Source organism: Musa acuminata, chromosome BXJ3-4, assembly GCF_036884655.1.
Source record: "Musa acuminata AAA Group cultivar baxijiao chromosome BXJ3-4, Cavendish_Baxijiao_AAA, whole genome shotgun sequence".
NCBI lineage: Eukaryota > Viridiplantae > Streptophyta > Magnoliopsida > Zingiberales > Musaceae > Musa > Musa acuminata.
In genome coordinates, this window is record NC_088352.1 from 49,438,075 (window position 1) to 49,460,742 (window position 22,668).

General features: G+C 47.8%; 3 protein-coding genes and 1 long non-coding RNA gene across 5 annotated transcripts; 3 read left to right on the top strand and 1 right to left on the bottom strand.

Moving 5' to 3' along the window:
* On the top strand, positions 1-1,260 carry LOC135636499 (uncharacterized). The gene has a single exon (XM_065148187.1). The coding sequence runs from the start codon at positions 1-3 to the stop codon at positions 1,258-1,260; it is 1,260 nt and encodes a 419-aa protein (XP_065004259.1).
* Positions 1,261-10,996: 9,736 nt separating this feature from the next.
* Positions 10,997-17,024, top strand: LOC135637172 (probable beta-1,3-galactosyltransferase 2). Of its 2 annotated transcripts, none has more exons than XM_065149677.1 (12): positions 10,997-11,133; positions 11,423-11,605; positions 12,487-12,639; positions 12,822-12,886; positions 13,021-13,232; positions 13,328-13,391; positions 14,172-14,244; positions 14,422-14,542; positions 15,797-15,884; positions 15,980-16,105; positions 16,280-16,389; positions 16,651-17,024. In XM_065149677.1, the coding sequence occupies exons 2-12, from the start codon at positions 11,549-11,551 to the stop codon at positions 16,797-16,799; spliced, it is 1,218 nt and encodes a 405-aa protein (XP_065005749.1). In that variant the 5' UTR covers positions 10,997-11,133; positions 11,423-11,548; the 3' UTR covers positions 16,800-17,024. The 2 variants fall into 2 exon arrangements, with proteins under 2 accessions (XP_065005749.1, XP_065005750.1); XM_065149678.1 differs by having other exon boundaries at positions 12,546-12,639.
* A 2,442-nt stretch (positions 17,025-19,466) lies between these two features.
* Positions 19,467-20,565, top strand: LOC135636982 (CASP-like protein 2D1). The gene is made up of 3 exons (XM_065149255.1): positions 19,467-19,839; positions 19,900-20,008; positions 20,079-20,565. Exons 1-3 carry the CDS (start codon positions 19,655-19,657, stop codon positions 20,337-20,339), a joined length of 555 nt encoding a protein of 184 aa, XP_065005327.1. The 5' UTR covers positions 19,467-19,654; the 3' UTR covers positions 20,340-20,565.
* A 175-nt stretch (positions 20,566-20,740) lies between these two features.
* Positions 20,741-22,577, bottom strand: LOC135636983 (uncharacterized). The gene is made up of 4 exons (XR_010496123.1): positions 22,285-22,577; positions 21,220-22,161; positions 21,024-21,122; positions 20,741-20,941 (listed from the first exon to the last, which is right to left on the bottom strand). It is a non-coding gene; the product is annotated as an uncharacterized LOC135636983 (long non-coding RNA).
* Between the last annotated feature and the right edge of the window lie 91 nt (positions 22,578-22,668).

Consider the following 22,668-nt stretch of genomic DNA (forward strand, 5'->3'; position numbering starts at 1 on the left):
ATGCCGAACGATCCTCACGCCAACCCTCTCGGACCCGTCACCCACGGAGAAGGAGAAATGCTGACGTCAACGCCAGATCGTTATTGGCGCCTGTTCAACGACTTAGGGATGCCACCCCCGTTAACCACGGTCGACCCTCCGGCCGCACTGCCCGAGGCGTTCCTCGCTCTCGCTAAGCAAGTGCAGGGAATGATGGAGATAATGCAGACCGTTGTCCCACTTATTCCCGAAATCAGGCGACTGACGGACGCCTCCGCCGACCCGGCCCATCTAAGGCCGAGCGCGGGACAGGATGCAACCGGTGAAACCCGAGACGGAGCCATCCACCACGAAGGTTCGCCCACGCGCGTCTCTCCTGCCCCCTCTCGAGCCGCACGGCGCCGCCCCGAGCCTGACACCGTATCGTCCGACTCGGCGGACAGCTTCCTTAAGGTACAATTCTCCCAGGTCAATCGTCGCCTGGATGAGTTCCGACGCGAGCTCCAAAGGTCGCGGGACGAATCAAGCGAGGGCACCTCGGGGGGGTCCCCTTTCGTTCAGGAAATACAAGAAAAACCCATCCCCCTCAACTTTAGGGTGCCGGCCCTCGAGACATACGACGGCGGCTCCGACCCAGCAGAGCATGTCGCCGCGTTCAGAACTCAGATGGCCCTTTACGGCACGTCCGACGCGCTGATGTGCCGTACGTTTCCAACCACCTTCAGAGGACCAGCACGCGCGTGGTTCAGCCGGTTGCGACAATCCTCGATCTCGTCTTTTGACCAGTTCACCAAAGAGTTCGAACAAAACTTCCTTACCAGCGCGCGACCTCGGCCTTCCATAGCCGCCCTGCTGGCACTATCGCAGCACGAAGAAGAAACGCTCGCGCAATTCGTGACGCGCTTCGCCGCGGAGGTCCGCGGCTATTCGGACACTCACCCCTCTTTGATCATGCAGGCGTTCCTGACGGGGCTGAAACCATCGAGATTCTTCTGGTCATTGATCGAGAAGCCGCCCGCCATTGTCCCCGAGATGCTCTACCGGGCAAACCAATACGTCGCCGGCGAAGCATTAGCAGCAGGAAGACGTCCGGTCGGGAAGAAATCGCGAACCGAGCAACCCCGAGCCGCCACCTCGTCGGCCGACTCGCGAACCCATCGGAGGCCCGACCACCACGAGCAGCGGCTCCCGAGGCCTCCGCCCCTCCCGCTCAACGCACCTCGCACCGAGATCTTCCTCCGGATCAGGGAGAAGGGTCTTTTGCGGCCCCTAATCCCATGAGAGCTACTTACAAAAATCGGTCGAAATACTGCAGGTTCCACCGAGACCACGGCCATGACACGGAAGACTGTCACGACCTCCAGAACCAGATCGAGGAGCTAATCAGAAGAGGGTACCTCGGCCGCTATCTCAAGGAACCCCGCAAAGCAACCCCGCGTCCCCGAATGCCCGTGGAAAGGCAGGTCGACGTCATCATCGGTGGACCGGCGGCAACAGCTCAAGCGCGAGGAAATCCTATGCCCGGAGCTCGGTCGAGAAGCGCCCCCGACCCGAACTAGAACCCGAAATCTCTTTCGGGGCTGAGGAGGGGGAAAGATCCCACCATGACGATGCTCTGGTAATTTCTATCCAGATCGCCAACGCCCGGGTGAAGCGGGTGATGGTCGACACTGGGAGCTCCGCCGACATCCTGTACCTCGACGCCTTCAAAAGGCTCGGCCTGCCCACTGAAGACCTCATCCCCATGAGCTCGGCACTCACGGGGTTCACCGGAGACTCAATCTCCCCGCTCGGCACCACCACACTCCCTGTCTCCATCGGGGAGGAGCCAAGGACCAAGACAATAATGACTACGTTCATGGTGGTCGACCTGCCCTCGGCTTACAACGTCATCCTCGGGCGGCCGACGCTCAACAAGCTAAAAGCAGTAGTCTCAACCTATCACCGAGCCATCAAGTTTCCCACCTCGGCAGGGATCGGAGAATCGCGAAGCGACCCAGGCGAGTCAAGAAGGTGCTACCTCACCGCGGTCTCACTCCCGAAGAGGGCGTGCCCCCACATCCCAGACCCCCGAGAAGAGGCCCCCATGCCAACACACTTTGAACCGCCCGAGCGGCTTACCGAGGTGCCGATTAAGGAAGACCGACCCGGTCAGACCGTAAAAATCGGCACAGCTCAGCCCGAAGGAGACCAGCTCCAGCTCGTCGAGTTCCTAAAAGCGAACGCCGATGTATTCGCATGGTCGCCCAAGGAAATGCCGGGGATCGATCGGACGATAGCCGAACACCAACTTAATATCAATCCCGAGGCCAGGCCAGTAAAGCAAAGACCACGCAGGTTCGCCCCCGACCGGCAGAAGGCGATCAGTGAAGAGGTCGACCGGTTAACAGAGGCCGGATTCATTTCCGAACTAAAGTACCCCTAGTGGCTGTCAAATGTAGTCTTCGTTAAAAAACCTAATGGAAGCTGGCGGATGTGCGTTGACTACACCAATCTCAACCGGGCGTGCCCCAAAGACTACTACCCGCTCCCCAGGGTAGATCGGCTAGTCGACTCCACCTCCGGCTACGAGCTCCTTACCTTCTTGGATGCATACTCGGGTTATAACCAAATCTGCATGGCACCAGCGGACCAGGAGAATACAGCTTTCATCACCGACAGAGGAATATATTGCTACAGGGTGATGCCGTTCGGCTTAAAAAACGCTGGGGCAACCTACCAGAGGATGGTCGACAAGCTGTTCAGACGCCAGATCGGCAGGAACATGGAAATATATGTGGACGACATGATCGTAAAAAGCAAAACCGCGGAGGCGCACCTGACCGACTTGGCAGAAACTTTTCAGACCCTCAAACGATTCAATATGCGTTTGAACCCCGCGAAGTGCGTCTTCGGGGTTAGCTCGGGAAGATTCCTTGGCTTCATCATCCACCAGAGGGGAATAGACGCCAACCCAGAAAAAGTACGGGCCATAACCCGGATGCGCTCACCCCGATCCGTCAAAGAAGTACAGTGTCTCACAGGGAAACTGGCGGCACTCAGTAGGTTCATATCCAGGTCGGGCGACAGGTGCTTGCCCTTCTTCCAGGCCCTACAACAAGTCAATAACTTCGCCTGGACACCCGAGTGCGAGGAAGCCTTTGAAAACCTGAAGGTATACCTTGCTCGCTTGCCCCGACTCGCTTCCCCAGAGCCAGGAGAAACCTTGAGCCTTTACTTGGCATCGTTAGCACGAGTAGTTAGCTCGGTGCTGGTCCGAGAAACACCACCGCAGCAGCAGCCCGTATATTACGTCAGCCACATCCTCGCCGGCACCGAGGCGCGGTACCCCCCCATCGAAAGGCTAGCTCTGGCGTTGGTGAGGACAGCGCGAAAGCTACGCCCCTATTTCCAGTCCCACACAATCAAAGTCGTCACCGACCAGCCGCTGCAGAAAATCCTGTCCAAGTTCGACGTGTCGGGTCGAATGTTACGATGGTCGGTCGAGCTCAGCGAGTTCGACATTCGATACTCTCCGCGGAGCGCCATAAAAGCCCAGGTACTGGCCGACTTCATCTCTGAACTAACGCCTGAGGATTGTGCAGAGGGACGGAAAGATACCGACCGTGCTTGGACCCTGCATGTCGACGGCTCCGCCATCACCGGCGCGGCCGGAGTCGGCCTCATCCTTAAAAGCCCTACTGGGGAAACCTACGAAAGGTCCATCCAGCCGCAATTCCAAGCCACCAACAACGAAGCCGAATACGAGGCGCTACTACATGGCCTACGCCTCGCCTTGGAGATGCAGGTAGACAACCTCGAGGTATTCAACGACTCTCAGCTGGTGACAGGACACGTAAACGGGAACTACGAGGCCCGGGACCCCACGATGGCATCATACCTGGCGGAAACACAGCGGCTCGCCCGCCTCTTCAGCCGATTCTCAATCACACAAGTGCCCCGAGTCCGAAACGCGTCCGCCGACGCTTTGGCAAAAGCAGCCTCCGCACGGGGTTTAGAAAAGGCCCCCGCGACCGAGTCCATAACAGCGCCAACCATACCGTCCTGCGGCGTCGTCGAGACCCGAACCCCGCCGAACTGGATGGAGGAGATACTCCGCTTCAAGATAAATGGGGCGGAGCCCGACGACCCGGCGGCGGCAAGTCGACTGAGACGAACGCAGGCCTGGTATAGCTTGATCGGCGGGAAGCTGTACCGCAGAGGGTTCTCACAACCACTCTTGCTCTGCCTCGCGCCCCCCGAGGCCCACACCGTCCTCGCCGAGCTCCACGAGGGAATTTGTGGGGATCATATAGGGGGTCGGACCCTGGCCTTCAAGGCCCTCCGGCAGGGATACTACTGGCCAACAATGCGCCGAGACGCTGCGACATACGTACGGCAATGCCAACCGTGCCAACGGCACGCCCGACTGCAGCATCAACCGGCGGTCCCTCTCAACTCGATGGAAGTCGCTTGGCCATTCGCCCAGTGGGGGCTAGACCTCCTCGGTCCTTTCCCTCCGGCCTCGGGGCAACGCCGTTTCCTCATTGTCGGGGTGGATTATTTCACAAAATGGGTTGAGGCCGAACCACTGGCCTCCATCACCGAGAAGCAAGTCGAAGGCTTTATGTGGAAGAACATCATCACTCGGTTCGGGATCCCGAGGGCCATTATCACCGACAATGGGGCCCAGTTCAACAACGCGAAATTCAAGGCTTACTGCTCGTCGTACGGAATACGACTAAAGTTTAGCTCGGTGGCACACCCTCAGACCAACGGGCAGGCCGAGGTGATGAATCGGGCGGTTCTAGAAGGCCTCAGGAGACGAGTCACAGGCGCACTCGGAGCGTGGGTAGACGAACTACCGAGCGTTCTATGGGCGATGCGGACTACCCCGAAAACGGCTTCAAGCGAATCCCCGTTCAGCCTTGCGTTCGGGACCGAAGCAGTCCTACCGCCCGAGGTGGTATTCCCAACCTTTCGCACCTCGGATTACAAGCAAGAGGATTCCGAGGAAGGCCTGAGGGCGCGTCTGGACCTCCTCGAGGAAGGAAGGACCGAGGCCCACCTACGCGCCCTGGCCTACAAAAAGGCCGTGGCACGAATGTACAACCGAAGAGTCCGCCCTCGCCCAATCGAGATTAGAGATCTTGTTCTCCGTAAGGCGGAAGTGACCAACCCGACCCGGGCGGGAGGCAAGCTCGCACCCAACTGGGAGGGCCCGTACAGAGTCTACGATATGGTCCGAGAAGGGACCTACCGACTCGAGACCATGGAAGGGAGCCGTCTCCCGAGGACCTGGAACGCAATGCATCTGAAGAAATTCTACCCGTAAGAAAGGACCAAGCGGAGATGTATGTCGCGCCAGATGCGCAAGACAATAGCCAGAATAAGTCGTTCCATTTATGAAGAATTCATACAGACATTGGTTGGGCGATACAAAGACCCGAAACTCCAGCCCGACCCAAAACAAAAAAAAAACATCAGCACGGAGGGGGTGTCTCGGGCCCGTCATCGAAGGGGACACTCGCCGGCATGTCCACCGCCCCGTCCGCAGGCTGGTCGGCGAAGGGATCCGACTCCAACTCCCACTCCGGATGACTCGAGCGGGCACGGGCACAGGCTACTCGGTAACCGAACTCGTACGTCGCCCGCCCTGACCTCACCAGGCCGCGTTCGAACCCGTCCGATGCCTTGTACTCGGCAATCGCCCTCTCTATCCGCTCGGGCAGAGCCTGTTGTTCCTCCTTCAAGGCTGCCTCGGCGGCCCAAGCGGCTGACCGCGCGGATTCGACGTCATTGGAGAGCGTTTGGAGTTCATCGTCCAACGTTCGGGCGTGAGCCTGGCTCTCCTCCAGCTCGTCCTTCAGGCGCTTCACCTCTTCGCCCAGCGCCGCGGCGCGCTGCTCGGCCACTGCCACGACCTCCGGGCCGAACGACTGCCTCAGCTCCTGGTTCTCGAGACGAAGCGCGGCGTAAGTACTCGACTGTCGTTCGATCAGCCGCCCGGCATCAAGGACTCGATCGATCAGCGCCATGGCATAGTGTTGGCCCTGCACCCAGGTCAGCATCAACACCTAAAGTAACGGACAAACGGAAGAGGCAAGGGCGTCACTCACCCACACCAAGGATTTCGCCGCCCGTTCCGCCAACACCTCCGAGGTGGAGCCATAAAGTTCTTTGGCCAGCAGCGGGTGAAGCGCCCCCCGGATAAACTCCTGAGCCGTCGACCCGTCGGCCCAGACCTTGCTGTCTGCTTTAAGCCCGGGCCACCGCGGGACGTAGGAGGCTCCTGCTGCGCCGGTAGGGAGGTTGGCCATGATCGGGGCCTGATACTCCTCGTCCCCCAACCGGCTGACACGGCACAGGTCCCGCATCGACCTCGGGCGTGCCGATGCCCCTTGAGCCGGGTCGCCACCGGCCGGCTCGGCCGCCTCTTTTCCCTTAGCGGCCCCCGCCGCTTGCCCCGACGGGGCGGTCCCCGTCAACCCCGCGGCACCACGCTCCCGAGCGGCCGAACGCGCAGACACTTTCCTGACCGCAGTTTTCAGTTTCTTCGCCGGTCGACTCGTGTTCGGAGAAGTCGGCGCAGTCTCGGGCGCCCCCCTCTTCGGGACCTCTCCGGAGCCAGTACCGCCCTGTGGCTGAGACACAGTCGGTCGGGAGTGCGACGCCTTCTTTACGGACTGGAAGTTCACCATCCCTGCAAAAGGAGACCCGATCAATCAGACAACACGAGACAAAGGAGAAGGGGCATGCGACGGGAAGGCAACCGTACCCCCAGCAGCCGGGCTCAACCCTACGTCGGCCAGCCACTCCTCGGTCATCTTTTTGATCATCCGAGAAGAGGACAGGATGCCCCTCAAACGATCTACATCCACCGACTCTCTGCCTGAAAGCAACGGGAGGACGTTGTCGATCGTGCGAGAGGTCCATCCGGTGTTGAAGCCCCACCCCCGACTGCAGTTGACGAAGAAGAAGCGACTCTTCCAGCCCTTATTATTGGAAGGGGCCCCACCGATCCTGAACCCACTACGAGCGGCCAGATGATACCCACCCCGACCCCTACACAGCCGAAAGCAGGCCAGAAATAGAGCCCTGGACGGTTCTATCCCGGCCATCCTACACTCCCCAAGAAAGACGACCAAGTATCGCCAGGAATTCGGCGCCATCTGGGATGGCGAGATGCCCCAGGCACGGAGACAGACCTCGATTACGGGATGAAGCGGAAACCGCAACCCCGCCTCAAGAGCACCCACCGTCAGCCCGAATCCCTGAGGGAGCTGATCATACGGCCGTTGGTCCGGACGGGGGGCCCACAAGCTGTAACCCTCCGGGATACAGTAGCGAACCCGGAGCTCGTCCAAAAGCTCCTCGGTCACCACCGACTCTACGTCGTGCCACAGCTTGAGGTTTGCAAGCCGGGCGGAACTTCCCCCCACTTTTAAGGACTCGCCCCCCGGGGACAAATGCCTGACCCCGGGGCCCTCAGAAGAAGAGGTGGAGGATGAGGAAGAGGAGGAAGACGAAGACATCCTAACCTCAGAAACGATGTAGAAGGCCTGAGTCGAAGGACAAGGTGAACGAGGGACAGCAGCAACCCAACGGAGCGACAGCAGCCAAACGACGATCAGCGAAACCCCTTTAAGGAAGGCTTATATAAAATGAGCCAGAGGTAACGGTCGAGCTTCCCGAGAAAGGGGAAATGAATCACAGCCGGCAGCGCGCCTCAGCGCCCCAGATCTGCCGATCCCGCGCGACCGCGCCTGATCCCTAGAAACGGCGCCACCCCCCCCAAAGCGCCACGTGGCGCATGACGCCGCACGATCCACTCAAGACGCCCGCGTTCCCGCCAGTAGGAAACAGCGGGGCGGTATGTCCCAAGCAATAAAGGTCCGCACCTCGAACGCAGCGCCAACGCGTGACAGCACGCAATCAGTTCCCGACCCGCGACCCCTCGATCCAGTCATTTCGAGTCGTTTCAGTTCAGGTTCCGACCTGCGACTCGACGATCCAGTCATTTCGAGTCGTTTCAGTTCAGGTTCCGACCTGCGACTCGACGATCCAGTCATTTCGAGTCGTTTCAGTTCAGGTTCCGACCTGCGACTCGACGATCCAGTCATTTCGAGTCGTTTCAGTTCAGGTTCCGACCTGCGACTCGACGATCCAGTCATTTCGAGTCGCTCCAGTGCCGTTTCCGACCAACGACTCGACAACCTCGCCGTCCCGAATCGTTCCAGTTCAGTCCCCGACCCGCGACCCCTCGATCCAGTCATTCCGAGTCGCTCGGACTTATGGTTTCCCTGTCCAAACGCACGAGGGCGCCCTCCGTCCGCGAAACTCAAAAGACCGATGCAGCAAACCTCCGCCTGGGGGGGGGGGGGAAGTGATAGGGGAATCACCATGAAAGTCAACGGGGACACGGACCATGACCCCAGCCATCCCAGGGCAGGACAGTAGAAAAGACTCCCCTCAGGGAGTGATGACGACGCAACATGTCACGCCATCCTCCGCGCGTAGGCCGCACCCTGTCCGAGTGTACGGGCATTAATGTCGACTCGACGTCTCCAACGTCACCCCCTCAGCCAGCGACTCCCTCGCCCATACCCTGCGATCGGATGATCCGACACGCCACCCTAATGGCAACGTCAAATCCAGTCAGAGGCACGACCCCGTTCTGACAAGCAGGAACACCGGGTAATATCAGACCGAAACTATAAGAGTCCAGGGCCAAAAGGCCACAGGAAGGGGGGGAACCCCTTTGGATCCACTAACAAGACCGTCGGAGGGGTCGGGCCCAGAGGACGGTCCGACCTTTGTGCAGGTACTCGGCGACCACGTTGCCAGGGGATTGCAGCTGACCACCTCGGGGGATCACCCGCGGATCGACCGGCCGTGACCGCCCACCCCGAAGACATCAGGAGGCTCTACGCGTGATCTTCGGCATCCGGACCCCTGAACCAAGCCGTAACGTCCCGAGGTCACGGCTTAAACAGGAGCAGACGACATCAAGACCATAAATTTCTTTCTTTTTGGAAGCTCGCAAGGTCCTTTAAAACTTGTCATAATCCCACATGGGGTTCACGGAGCCCAAGAAGAGACACCCAAAGTTCACCGAGGACTGCATGCCTCCATTTTACCACGACTAATTTCTCGACCATTTGTCCTAACATTTTATCCAACAGAGATGACCGACCACCAAAAGAAAATACGACTCCCGAGGTGGAAGGATCACCGCAGCCGCCCGATGCTCAAACACCCAAATGTTCTTTGGACTTCACCGGCTTATCGTAGACGAAGCAGCATTTCGTTTTCCCCTGTGCCTCTGCAGAGAACTTTATCACGTGAGAAGAGGGCCCAAGTTTGTACCGCCGGCCGACTTTTATAACGCAGAACGAAGCCTTCCTCTTTTGCTTTGTGAGCCAAGCAAAGAGGCTTTCGTCGTGTTCTTTTTAGTAGTTGGAGTGCTCCGAAGCTAAAACAAGCATTTCCATATTATACGTAGAGAGGCCTTCCTAACACTCGAATCATGAACGCTTCAACTTTAAGATTGGATTTGAGAGTAGATAGACAGGTCCTGCCTTCACTTCTTTTATCAGCTAAAATGGCAACGGATTCTCCAAACGACTTGGATCAACTCCTCATGCCTTCGAAGAAGTCTTCGAGATCAGATCCAATCAGTCTTCAAGTCCGTAGAGGTAGCAGCTAAAGAACAAAGGACATGGAATTAGTCCCAACCATGAACAGGAAGCCTCACCGCACCCACCGGCAAGGCAAGCAGGCAGGCACGCAGGCAGGGCAGGTAGCATCAAACGCATGGCATGTGGTGCCCCTCTTCCCGAGCACGTGGAGTCGCAGGCATTCTGCCTCCTCCTCGGGCCACGCCGAGTGGTTTCCAAGGTAACGCATACGACCAACCTGTGGTATGATACGAGCGTCCTCCCCAGAGAACAAAAGTAAAGAAATCGTCATAGAAAGAGGAGAAGCTCTGCAAGTTCAATATAAGAATGCCCTGCTCACCTCCTTGGGATCCACGTTCTGATAGATACGCTGCATTTTCATCAGATTACATCGATGCCCTTTAGCTCAACCCAACTTTCTGCTCCTTGCGTGGTTGTCACTGCATGACAAGAATGGAAGAAGGCTCGTCTTTCTTATTCTCCTGCCTGCTTTTGAGCTCCGACCACGTGAAGGGGAAGGAAGGAGGTGGTTGGAAGGTTATTATTGAAAGCTTGGTCTGCTCTTCCTGTGAACGACATTATTTGCCCTTCTTCCATCAACGCATTATGGTGAACACCCATTTGGCTAGTCAATAATAATAATAATGTTTGGTACAGTTGCAAGGACGAGTCTGAATTGCACTTTCCTCCTCATTTTGTTAAGTCAATGCGTAAAACCAAGAGCCGCTCTGCGATCTAACTCTTCGAGTTCGAGGACAGATCCGCCACTTCTCTACTCCAACAACATGAAGCGGCGGTGGAGACTTGGTTATCTGTGACAATTTCCCCGATGGGCTCAGGAAAAGAAATGGTAAAGCCACCCCCACTTGCCTTGCTCATTTATGACTGACTAATCGAGTGTGCTGTATGCGTCTATCATGACACATTAGTGTGCCTCAATCATAGCTGCTGTCGAATAGTAATACCCAGGCCAGGCATCACTGCTGTCATTGTTGACGACGCATCTGGGACTACCGTTAAACAGCTCTTTCGAGTTTACCGCAGATTGGTATTCGATCAGCACTCGGAGATAAATTATTATATAGAGGTTCGATACACTTACTATAATCAATCGAGTAAACTCGGTATAAAAATAAATCTCGTATTTCCTAGATCGCTGCGGCTTATAACCATGTTTACGAAGAACACTGTTAGTATCTGAATCTTCTGCAGATGCTATATAGATAGATAGATAGAACGAAATACTCATGTAAACATCCTACGATTGAGCTTCCTCCATCCGCTCATCCATCCCTATTTCTTTTATCTTTCTATGGCCTTCATTCACCCAAGAACACTCGGGACCCACATGATCTCTTCCTTTCCTCTTGCATCGCCCTGTTGCGTGTCCCACCAATCTGCAAAAGACGTTCCAACTTCGACTCACAGATCAAACACTGTGCACGAGAAAAAAAAGTAAATTTTGTGGAATAGCAACTCTCACGGTCACGTTTGGGTAATCCTTCTTCTTTATAAAGCCTTGTTTTTCTTGCCCTCTTTTAGTTGGTGGGTCTTTGTTCCTTCCTCTACCGTCCACCGCAAAGGTGGAAATAGACTGAGTTGAGAGGGAGAATCCAAAATCTCAAAGTCCTTGCAGCTAAAGATCCCATTTTTATCTCTTGTTTCGATCTTCTTGGTTTCTCTCAAGCAAATTGAATTCCCTCAGTTTGCTGAATTCGACCACTGTTTGACGTGATCCTGCCGGTTTTCTTCTGTTTCATGGATATGTTCTCTTTACTGAGAAGAGATGGCGAATGATGATCCCAAGGGGTTTGTAGCGGTTGAATAAGAGGAGAGGCGAACAAAGGAAGAGAAGCTATGAGCTTCAGGAGAGGAGGAGAGTTGTCGGCAAGGGGATTGGTGTCCAAAAAATGGACTTTTTTGCTCTGCCTTGGAAGCTTTTGTGCTGGTCTACTCTTCACCAACAGGTGCCGATTTCCTCTCTTTAGTTTCTTCACACTTTGAGCCTTCTGCTGCCGCCCTTTTGTTTGCTTGTCGTAAAGAAGGATCTTCTGCTTCTGCTCATGGTTTGTTGAGTTGTATTTTTTGCTAATTTTTTTCTTCTAAATTCTTTATTGGACTAGTTTTTGTCATATCGATCAGTCGATCGCATTTTTTAGTTTCGGATTAGTTTTAACTTGTCACTTTTAGCTGCAGATCAGCCGGAATAAACAATTGGCCTGATACAAATAGCAACACTGATTTGTGTGACAATGAAAACTTGGGTTCTGTTTGGAAATTTTAGGAAGCTCAGGTTGTTGGAAGATATGGTGCCACAAATAATTTATTGTTATCATCAGAAACTATACTTTGTTCTCAGTTTGATACAAGGATGAGTTTTGAGAATAGGAAGCCGAGCACTCGTAATTTGGCTTGTTTCTTAAGGCACATGCTAATTGTTACATTTTCACCTTGGTTCATGCCCAAAGCTTGTGCAAAGTTGGTCATATATTTTGGCCAGATAGCTCTGGCTTGGGTCAGGCTGTGTTTTGGTGTACTGGTTTTTCTTTGTTACTTTGCTGATAATGATAACCAGATTGATCTCAAGAGTATATGTCTTTTTATATCAATACAGCAGCTTAGGTATGTGAGTCGTAGCAATTCTGCTTTCTCAGCATCATTCTGTGCTTCAACAAGTTACAATTCTTTTGTTATGCTTTTTAGTTTTCGGTGGGACCGACCGAATTGAAATGCTTATGTAGAAAGATGATCATAGGTGCAAACTTCATTCCTTTGACAAATGATGCTTTAACTGTCTTTAGTTTGAAGCTTCGTTTACTTTTTTATAAAATTCTTTGCTTGAGTGTAGCATCTACTTTTTGGCAAAACTATGACTCATCAGATACTGAGTCTGAACAATGGTGACAGTTGGACGATGCCTGAAGCAAAGGACATTATCAAGACAACAGGAACCGGAGACAATAAGATGAATCTTGTTGCCAACGACTGTAATTTAAGAACAGTGAGTGTGTTAACCTTCATGTCATATTGATGTTTCAATTTAATTACTAATATGAGCATGTGGTTATACATGTTGTGTTGCTGTTGGCTTGTTGCATTCTGTTTCTTCCTTAAGCTACCGATTAACCAGCATCGCCATGTTGATGTCTCATGATCACGCATCGTGTTTTTTATGTATTTCAGAATAATGAAAAACAAGAGCCTAAAGATATACCCAACAAAATTTCAAATGCACAACAAGCGATACAGTAAGTCTTAGTATTCTTTGCGTAATTGTAATTCTTTCAGTATTTAAGTTTTAGTCATAATGGTAGTAGTACATGTGATGACACCTAGGAGATCCAATTAGTTACCATATGCTCAGTAATAGAACTTTGTGCAGGACACTAGATAAAACAATAACGAATTTAGAATTGGAATTAGCCGCTGCCAGAGTTGCACAAGAGTCAATACTCAATGGTGCTCCATTGGCAGAGACTCTAAAGGCTACCGAAACTACTGCTCCAAGGAAATATCTGATGGTTATAGGAATTAATACTGCATTTAGCAGTCGTAGGAGAAGAGACTCAGTTCGTGCTACTTGGATGCCTCAAGGTTCTACTTCTACCTTCATTTTCTTCTTGTTGCATGATAATTTATTGCATCTTATCATCAAATTCTTTCTTTGTTAAAAAAAAAAAAAACAATAGGTGAAAAAAGAAAGAAGCTGGAGGAAGAGAAAGGTATTATTATTCGCTTTGTTATTGGTCACAGGTGAGTACCTGAAATTCTACTTTCACCGTGAAACATGTTCTTGTAGATTATTCCTTTCTTTGCTCTGTCCATGTTCATCTCTCTCTCTCTCTCTCTCTCTCTCTCTCTTTCTCACTCTGCTTAGTTTGCATGTATATATGCAAGTATATGTGTGATATGCAAACAACATGACTTTTGAGACCTACAGAATTTATCAATAAGATTTTAATTTCTTGATTATGTGGCACAGGAAAAAAAATTCTCATACGGGTCAAAATTTTGTCATAAATGTGACAGCATAATCAATGACCCTGGTTAAACCAGCTGAACCCATCAGAATTAGCAGTTTGAGGAGGGATAGAGGGAGACCTAATAGAACTGTTTTAGAAATAATAAAAAAAGCTTTGGCTACTCTTATTTTGGCTAGTTATATAACCCTAAATATATAACAATGGCAGTAAATCCATGTAGCTGACCCCAACTAGCTGGGACATTATGACTTCTTGTTTTATAATGAATGGTCCACAAGTTGCTAATGAGGATGCATATAAACTTGGTTATTTGATGAACTGAAGCCTGCTTTAATTTTTAGGTTATTAGTATTACTACATTTGAACACCATGCCTGTCCATCAACCCTATCCCGGATCGCTACATTTGAACATGTATCTTTAGATCGATTAAAAAACAGAGAGAGAACAACATTGAGAATATTTCTGGCTTTCATTTTACTTGATATGATTTTGTTACTTATGCAGCTCATTTTGATTTTCAATCTCACTGCCTTGAGATACTCTAACAGTGCTACCTCTGGTGGAATTTTGGACAAGGCAATTGAAGCCGAACATAGAAAGCATGGGGACTTCATGAGGCTGGTATGATTTGCTCTTTTTGAGTTTTTCTTAACACAATGCAACTTGTTATTATGACAAATCATACGTTCTCTGGTTAACTCACAATTGTCCAGTCATATTCTTCCATTTGGCAACTAGAAGCGTTTTCGATGTGATCAAGGTATACATTCTTGATCTCATACCATAAAATGTTTGCAGGATCATGTTGAGGGCTACCTTGAGTTATCAGCCAAAACTAAAGTATATTTTGCTACTGCTGTCTCCATGTGGGATGCAGATTTCTACATCAAAGTAGATGATGATGTACATGTAAACATTGGTAGGTAAAACAGAAATTTGCAGTAGTTATGTATATGTTTCTCTCTAGCAACATGAAATTTAGTTTTACAAGCATCTTATATCATCATAGCAAGTAAGTGGATTCGCTACTATAATTTGCTGCCCAATCTGCTTCCCGGTTCTTAATCAGAGCAAGCAACTTTCTCCAATCTAAAGAAAATACCCGGAGCTACATCCTGTTTATATTTAAATACCCTGCTTGCTTCCATTATTTCACTCTAGGTACGCAGGAAGTGCACCTACATAAATTTAAACATTTACATGCACATCCATAGGGAATCATTTGGGACGTGTCAATGATGATCTGCTTTCCCGTTCACCAGAGTCACATGCCTTATATGCTATTCCCCTACCCTTTTTTTTTTCTTCTAACTCTATAACTAGGAAAAGAAATATTATTGATGAAGAATTAGGAAAGGAACTGTCAGAATAACACCCTCCGATTGTGAAAAAAAGATTAGTGCCTAATGGTTCCCAGCTCTTACAATTTTTCTTTCTGTCTGTCTGCATTTTCTGGCCAAAGTCACCCATAGTTTCTCAAAAGAATGTGATAATATGAATTGGATTCTGTTCTCTCTGTGGTGACTGAATGATCCATATGATCGATCTTTCCATTTATTATAGGAGAATCTCGTACGTAAATTTGGAGAATTTTGAAATGGCATGTTACTCCTGTAACACTCGATATTGGCTGTATTCTTCAGAAAAGTATATCTTTCTGTCTAAGTATTAAACCTAGTCTTTTTGATGGATTTAGTAAGTTTTTGAAATTTTGCAAGATGAAGATTGGTGATTTGGACTCTTCAGGGGCACATGCAAAAGCCTTGTAGCATAGAAAATTTGTTTGAAATTCTAGTCTTTGTTGTTGACATTGAAAATTTTGCTTCTAAATTAATCTGATATAGTTCTGGGCTTTGTCTTATGTTAATTATCTTTCTGATACGTTCAATATGTAGGAGTATATGCTATGCAACTATCAACATGGTGTAAGTTTCAAAGTGTCTCATGATGATTTCATAATTTTATCTAGCTTTAGTTGCTAGCATCTCAAAATCAATCTTTATTGTCAACAATAGATTTCAGCTTTCTCTTGAGAAAACTTGATACTCTTGAAAAAGAGCATATGACATTTTAGCCAGTGATTGTGATGGTGCTAATATCATGCTTGTGGTAAATGACTATTGTCTTGTTGTCAAATGTGGTTATGTTGAATCATCAATTTTTTTTATTTTAGCAACTCTTGGAGCAACCCTGGCCAAGCACCGGTCAAAGCCTCGGGTGTATATTGGATGTATGAAATCTGGTCCAGTCCTAGCTCAAAAGTAAGCATGTTTCTTTTTTTTTTTACATGATGATATTTGTGGTTGGCAAGTATGATATAGTATTGGTCTCAACATCAGCTGTTGTTATTCGACAGGGGGGTGAGATATCACGAACCGGAGTACTGGAAGTTTGGAGAGGAGGGAAATAAGTATTTTAGGCATGCCACCGGTCAGCTATATGCCATTTCAAAGGACTTGGCTACTTACATATCCACAAACCAGTAAGTTGCATTTAGCGTGAACTTTTTGCTACATCTTTCCTGTGCTTTGAGTCCATATCTTCTGAGGTGTGCTACTAGTGTGGGAATGCCACATCTATCGTAAGAATTATATTCTGAAATTTGAACTATTTTAAATCAGACCTCTTATGGAACTTGTGATTCTCTTAACATTAGGCATGTGCTTCACAAGTATGCAAACGAGGATGTCTCATTGGGATCATGGTTCATCGGACTGGATGTCGAACATATCGATGACCGGAGACTATGTTGTGGTACTCCACCTGGTAAGTTATCAATACAGGAAGAAGCAACAGCCATGTATTAACCATCTTTTTTGTCCATTCACCAAATGTACTAGTAGACTTTTTTTTTGTTTTGATCCAAGTCCATTATGCTTTCGTTTAACCTTGGATTATAAGTTGTGGCTTCGTGCTACATGCATGTGCCGTTAACGTCGGTGGTGAATGTCGAGAGTTGCATGACTAAAAATTCTGCAGATCAGTGATTGAGCTTGGACTAATGCATTAGTGCTATGCGCCGTGCAGACTGCGAGTGGAAAGCCCAAGCAGGCAACATCTGTGTTGCTTCATTTGATTGGAGCTGCAGCGGCATTTGCAATTCTGCCGAAAGGATTAAGGAGGTTCATCGGCGATGCGGGGAAGGCGAAAAGACTGTCTGGAATGCTGTCTTCTGAAAGAAGCATCCGTTCGTTGTATCTGAACATGTAAGTATCCGACTTGGAAACAGGGTCACAGTGGATTTCTTCGAGTGAGGGGCTTTTTCAATTTTCTTTTATGAAAGGATTCCCAAAGCAGCAAGAAAGAGAGAGAGAGAGAGAGAGAGAGAGAGAGAGAGAGAGACTGAGGGAGCAGCAGATCTCCCCCCCTCCCCCACCATCACCATCACCACCACCACCACATTCTTTAGAAATAACTGATGGCCAGTGCATGCTGTATTTTGTAACCCATGTTGAAGTTGTAATAAAGTGCTAATGATCTATTCAATAGATTTTCCTGTTTGTTGCTTAAAGATCACGGAGGTGCTTTCCCTTTTGATTCCTTGGGATGCAGAAGTGACCTGCCTCTTTCTTGGTAGTTGACCTGCAGAAGAAAATACAAGGAACAACAAGTCTCCGATTGATCGTTGTCTATAAACTTTACTTCGAAGGCAACTTGTTTGGACGAGTGCACCGATTCATATAATCAATGTACACTAGGATTGAAAATTGATAAGCTATGCAAGTATAACTAGTGCACATTAGGAGACCATGCCTCAAGAATCCAACTCTCACTCCGTTTAAGATGACCGACCGACCACCTTGGCATTATTAAGTTCTTACTGTTTTATTTTATTTTATTTTATTTTTTACGAAAAGGAAATTATATATATATATATATATATATATATATATATATATATATATATAGTACCGGTACGAACTGTGTTGTCCTCGTTCATGTATAAAGGCAATGGTACTTTCATAGTTTGGCGTGTTCCTTAGAAAGAAAGAAAGAAAGACCTGCGAAGTCAAAAGTTCCGATGACTACAAAATGATGTCAGAATTTCGACATGGATGATTAAGAATTCCGACATCTCAGTAAAGACGCACGCAAGGCCTCAGTAAAGAAGCACGTACCGGAGTGATCAGGGATGGGTCCTCGACGCACGCAAGGCCTCTCTTGCTTGCCGAAGAAGCATGTACCGAGGTTAATTATATTGTCATCTTTTCTTTTTGGCTGAGGGAGGAACGAGAATAAAAAGAGTTATAATCTATGTTTTTTTTTTATTTTCTCTTGTTTATACAAGTTCATATCAATTTAATATCGTATCCTATTTCTTAAAATAATGAATCTATACCTAATAATCTCTCATTAGTTCTTATTTGATTTCTTGGATAATGTCTAATAATTCAGGAACTTAATGGATATCTAATAAGAGAATGACTCCAATGAATATCTCATATTCAAACATCTATTCCTTATAACGCCTATCGTATGTGTGTGATCATTTAGACCCAATATCAAAGTAACCGTGAGTCATATCTGTCAGAATTTCTTCAAATTCAGTAAATTATCATCTCTTATAATAATTCGCTTAACTCATCGACTACGAACATACTAAGCCACTATACCGTAATCGAAATTCATGGCTTCTCGCTACTTCCTGAAGTCTATACTCATAATAGCCTCTTTGTAGGTCTGAGGATCAATATCCTCAACATCCTCTTCTATAATATGTCCCACATATCTTTCAAGAGGATGAGGTACTTTGTTAGACATACGCAAAGTTGTAAGTTGTGTGCTAGGTACATGAATAGACTCAAGTTGTGGAATTGTGCTCGAGTTAGGTTCTTCAATTTCGCTCAACTTTATCAAGCTCCCACTGTCTCCATCAAAAATGTGTTCCTTCTCAAGGAACACTACCTTCTTAGGTACAAAGATCTTTTGGTCCTCGAGGTGATAGAAATAATACCCATAAGTTTTTTTGGGTATCCCACAAACTTATATTGTTTCGTCCTAGATTCTAATTTGTCGGGGTTGTATCTCTTAAAGTAAATAGGATAGCCTCAAATCTTAACAATCTTAAGATTAGATTTTTTTCTCTTTCCATATCTCATATGGTGTAGACACGATCGATTTAGTCGGAACTCTATTCAGTAAGCAACGAATATTAGGGTATATCCCTAGAATGAAATGGGTATGTTAACGAAACTCATCATGGATCACACCATATCTAACAGCGTGTGATTTTTCCATTCTAATACACCATTGAGCTGAAGCAATCACACCAGAGGATATGGACCATAACCTAATATGATCAAGCTCAAGCCAACGAGTCCAATCACTCACATCACAATATATGTCTGTATCATCGCATCTTTATGCATCGTGATCGTCCGTCTCGATCTCGTGGGTCCTATTGTCATCTCTACACTCTTGTTGTGCATCCTCATATCATTACAACAAAATCACAGACACGTAGACATGATAGTAAATGAGAAAAAAATAAAAACTCGTACACTCCAATAATAATAATAATAATAATAATAATAATAATAATAATAATAATAATAATAATAATAATAATATCTCATATACATACATCACGTCACACGATTTATGATCATCAATCACATCATAAGATTAAATATTTCACTCTACAATGATAAAGATATTAATATAAAATTTTAAATTAAAAAAATTAAAATACAAAAAAATCTGACTAAAAGGACTAATAGGTAATTAGGTCCGAGTGGGCGGTCTTCTTCATGTGGCCCCAGCATCGCGAGTGCCGTCCATAGATTAGCTATTGCAGTCCACTAACAAGGACAAACCAGAATGGAAAAACCTGTCAAAAGATCCAAGATGATCCATGTGAAAGGAAGGCCGCTCGACATGCTATGATTGCTTCCGGTGAACAGGCTCTGTCCACTCAACCACCACGCTTTGGAAACTGCTTATTGAATGGCCTGCTGCTTTCCTTCCTAGCGCTCTAAGCAGTTACCGGTTTCAGCTCTGCGACTCTGTCCGATCTGCTCGCGCTTGGGAAATGGGTGACCAAGCTGAATCCACTCTCATCTCCTCAAACAATCACCAAGTTTTCAGGGTGGTAGCCCTCTCCCTCAGGCTCGCAGCCATACCCCTGTGTGCTGCCTCCCTATGGGTGATGGCGACCAACAAGCAAGCCAATGAATCGTACGGAAAGGTGGAATTCAGCGACCTTCCCGGACTGAGGTGAGTGCCTAGCGACGATCCCTTCTGTCCCGCTCTCTCGCTTCATGTTTTGCCACACAGGTACATGGTCTGCATCAGCGCCATCTCTCTTGGATACTCCGTCGTTTCGATCCTCTTCGCATGCCTCGGATGCGTCAACAACGACTGGTTCTTCTTCATCTCGGACCAGGTGTTACGATTAACTTGATCGCATCAAACGCCTTCGATGCGTAAGGCTTCTGATTCTTTTCCTTTTGCAGGTTGTGGCCTATTTGATGGTGACATCGGGGTCTGCGGTGGCCGAGGTGCTCTATCTGGCGCGTGAGGGCGACAGGAAGGCGTCATGGAGTGAAGCGTGCAGCTACTACGGGAGGTTCTGCGACAGGACGAAGGTGTCATTGGCGCTGCACTTGGCGGCCCTGCTTTGCTTCATCGCTCTATTTCTGGTGTCATCTTACACGGTGTTCAGCAAGTTCGAAGCCCCTTCGGTTTCGGATTCTTCCAAAGGGGTGGGAGAATAGATTTGGGATGTGGTAGGTACTCCTGTAAACGCTTAGCCGTGTCGTCGAAACAAATCTAGTCCTAACCTAAAGTGCTTGGATATCCCTAGGCTTTCGCTATTATTACTCTGAAACGCTTGGCCTGCTGCTGTTGAGTTGCTTTAGCAGAGAAGGCCAGACGTGGGAGTTAAATTAGTAGCCCAACATGTCGAGATAGATAGATGATGGAAAGAAAATGTTTAGCACATCTTCGCTGCTTGCTTTCTCAAGGTTGAGAACCTCCTGATGAAATCAATTTCCCTGGCTGATGCAGGGCCGGGGAAGGATACATTATGTCGTGTACCCAAAGACTCAAAATTCTCTGTAAACATACGTGATTTAAATGATTTAGAAACAAAATTTTGCACAATTTCCACAGTATATGGTATGGCCATGAAATTCGATAATATTCCCCATGAATTTTATCTACAAGGATGCTAAACTTTCCATGATTTTTATCTACAAGGATGGCTCCTGCATCTTAGGAGGAGCCAAATGTGTTCTCTCGCCGCTGTAGAGGTCATGTAAAGAAAGAAAACCATCTTCGTCTTTGTGTTCCTCGTAGATGGCAGACATCAATGCAGCTGCAACAGCGAGTCATACATCAATGCCATGAGCTTGTAGCAAAAGGAGAATACAAGCTGAATATGAAGTAGATCATTTCACCTGTAGGTGACAATGTGTTCTTGACAAAAACGAAGATGGCCTTCTCTGTCTGCACCCAGCTTAATCCTCTTCCGAAGGTGTTCGAAAACACCTGCGACCCTATCATTATTTTCATGTCCACCAAAGTAAGTAAAGGTGAACTCTAATTTGTTGACGCCAAAAGAAAATTGATGGTCTCGTTTATACAACTTCCTACCGTAGAGTCATGTCATGGTACTGTCTTATCCTCGAACACAAGGCTCATTCTCTAAGGTGTTCCTGTGAATATGACATTTCTATATCGATCCACGCAGTAAGAATACTTACAGACTCTGTGTATATGGAATCCTTTATATATATATATATATATATATATATATATATATGTATATATATATATATATATATTTATATATAAAACTTAACGTACACATAAATCATCCATCCTTACAAAAGAAAGAAAGATGCACGCTAAGTTCAGTGGCTCATGCCACATCTAACTGTATAACACAAAGAACTTAAACATACACATAAATCATACATGCTCAAACAAGAAAAAATGGATGCACACCGAGTTCAGCATTTCTCAAAAAATATATATCTATCTAACTGCATAACAAAAATGGCCAGCAATTAAATGCAGAAAATCAAACAATGATAAAGAAGAAGGTAGTAAATAAATCATCAGCTACATGTTTGTCCACTTGGAGCAAAACAAACAAGAAAAGAATAATTACCATAATTCTAAACTGATCCATATCGATGTAGAGAAGGATCATCAATATAAATTTCATGCAATTTTGAAATTCCTGTTGTTTTTTATATTCAATTTCCTCTCCTCCCCAAAAACCAAAAAAAAAAAAGAAAGAAAGAAAAAAAAGAAAACCAAACAATTGCCATTGAAAAATATCATAAAAGATTATTCCACAAGAGGAAGAACCAAACCGAGACCACAGAAATACAAGAAGCAAAAGAGAAAGTAAAACAAAAAAGGAAATCCTAGAAGCAGAGTTGCCACAGAAAACAGAATTCGTTCAGAAACCAAATCATAACAGGAAAAAGATGACTTGTTGAGAGAGAGGAGAGGGATTGGAGGCGCAAACCAAGAGGATGCTCCAACTTGAAAGAATTCTTGGCCATCGTGGGGTTGGAATACCGCCTGCAATTTCCAAAAAAAGCACACGAGCATCGGCACACGAACAGGACAATCCAACTCTGAAATAACCAACCAACGAAAGCACAAAATAAAACATAACCACGGATCGTTGGAGGAGAGGCGTACCGACTCAGGTGGAATGATCGAGTTTGGACTCCATCGATCCAGGGATCAATCGCAGGGGAGAATTCTTCGTCACGAAATCGAGAGAGAGAGAGAGAGAGGAAAGAAAGGGACGGTGCGTTGGGCGTGGTTCCGGAAATTGGCTGGGATCGGGAGGCGTGTGCGTGCAAATAATTGATAGGAACAATTTAATGGAATAGCTTTTCTATGATTTGTTATTATATCGTGGTCGATGTCGATGTCGATGTCGATGAACAAACACCTCCTCTCCTTTTTATCTTCCAACGACAGACGAGATTCTTATATCACCACCGCTGACCATCTCATTCGCATTCACTGTTCCTATCAAACTAATCGTCCACCACCGCAGCATGAAAAATTCTAGAC

Excerpts from the sequence above, each read along its gene's own strand:
- LOC135636499 (XM_065148187.1), top strand. The coding sequence starts at position 1 with ATGCCGAACGATCCTCACGCCAACCCTCTCGGACCCGTCACCCACGGA.
- LOC135637172 (XM_065149677.1), top strand. The coding sequence starts at position 11,549 with ATGGACTTTTTTGCTCTGCCTTGGAAGCTTTTGTGCTGGTCTACTCTT. Across the intron at positions 11,606-12,486 it reads GGTCTACTCTTCACCAACAG|CATCTACTTTTTGGCAAAAC; the intron begins GTGCCGATTTCC and ends GCTTGAGTGTAG. Across the intron at positions 12,640-12,821 it reads ACGACTGTAATTTAAGAACA|AATAATGAAAAACAAGAGCC; the intron begins GTGAGTGTGTTA and ends TATGTATTTCAG.
- LOC135636982 (XM_065149255.1), top strand. The coding sequence starts at position 19,655 with ATGGGTGACCAAGCTGAATCCACTCTCATCTCCTCAAACAATCACCAA. Across the intron at positions 19,840-19,899 it reads AGCGACCTTCCCGGACTGAG|GTACATGGTCTGCATCAGCG; the intron begins GTGAGTGCCTAG and ends TTTGCCACACAG. Across the intron at positions 20,009-20,078 it reads TCTTCTTCATCTCGGACCAG|GTTGTGGCCTATTTGATGGT; the intron begins GTGTTACGATTA and ends TTCCTTTTGCAG.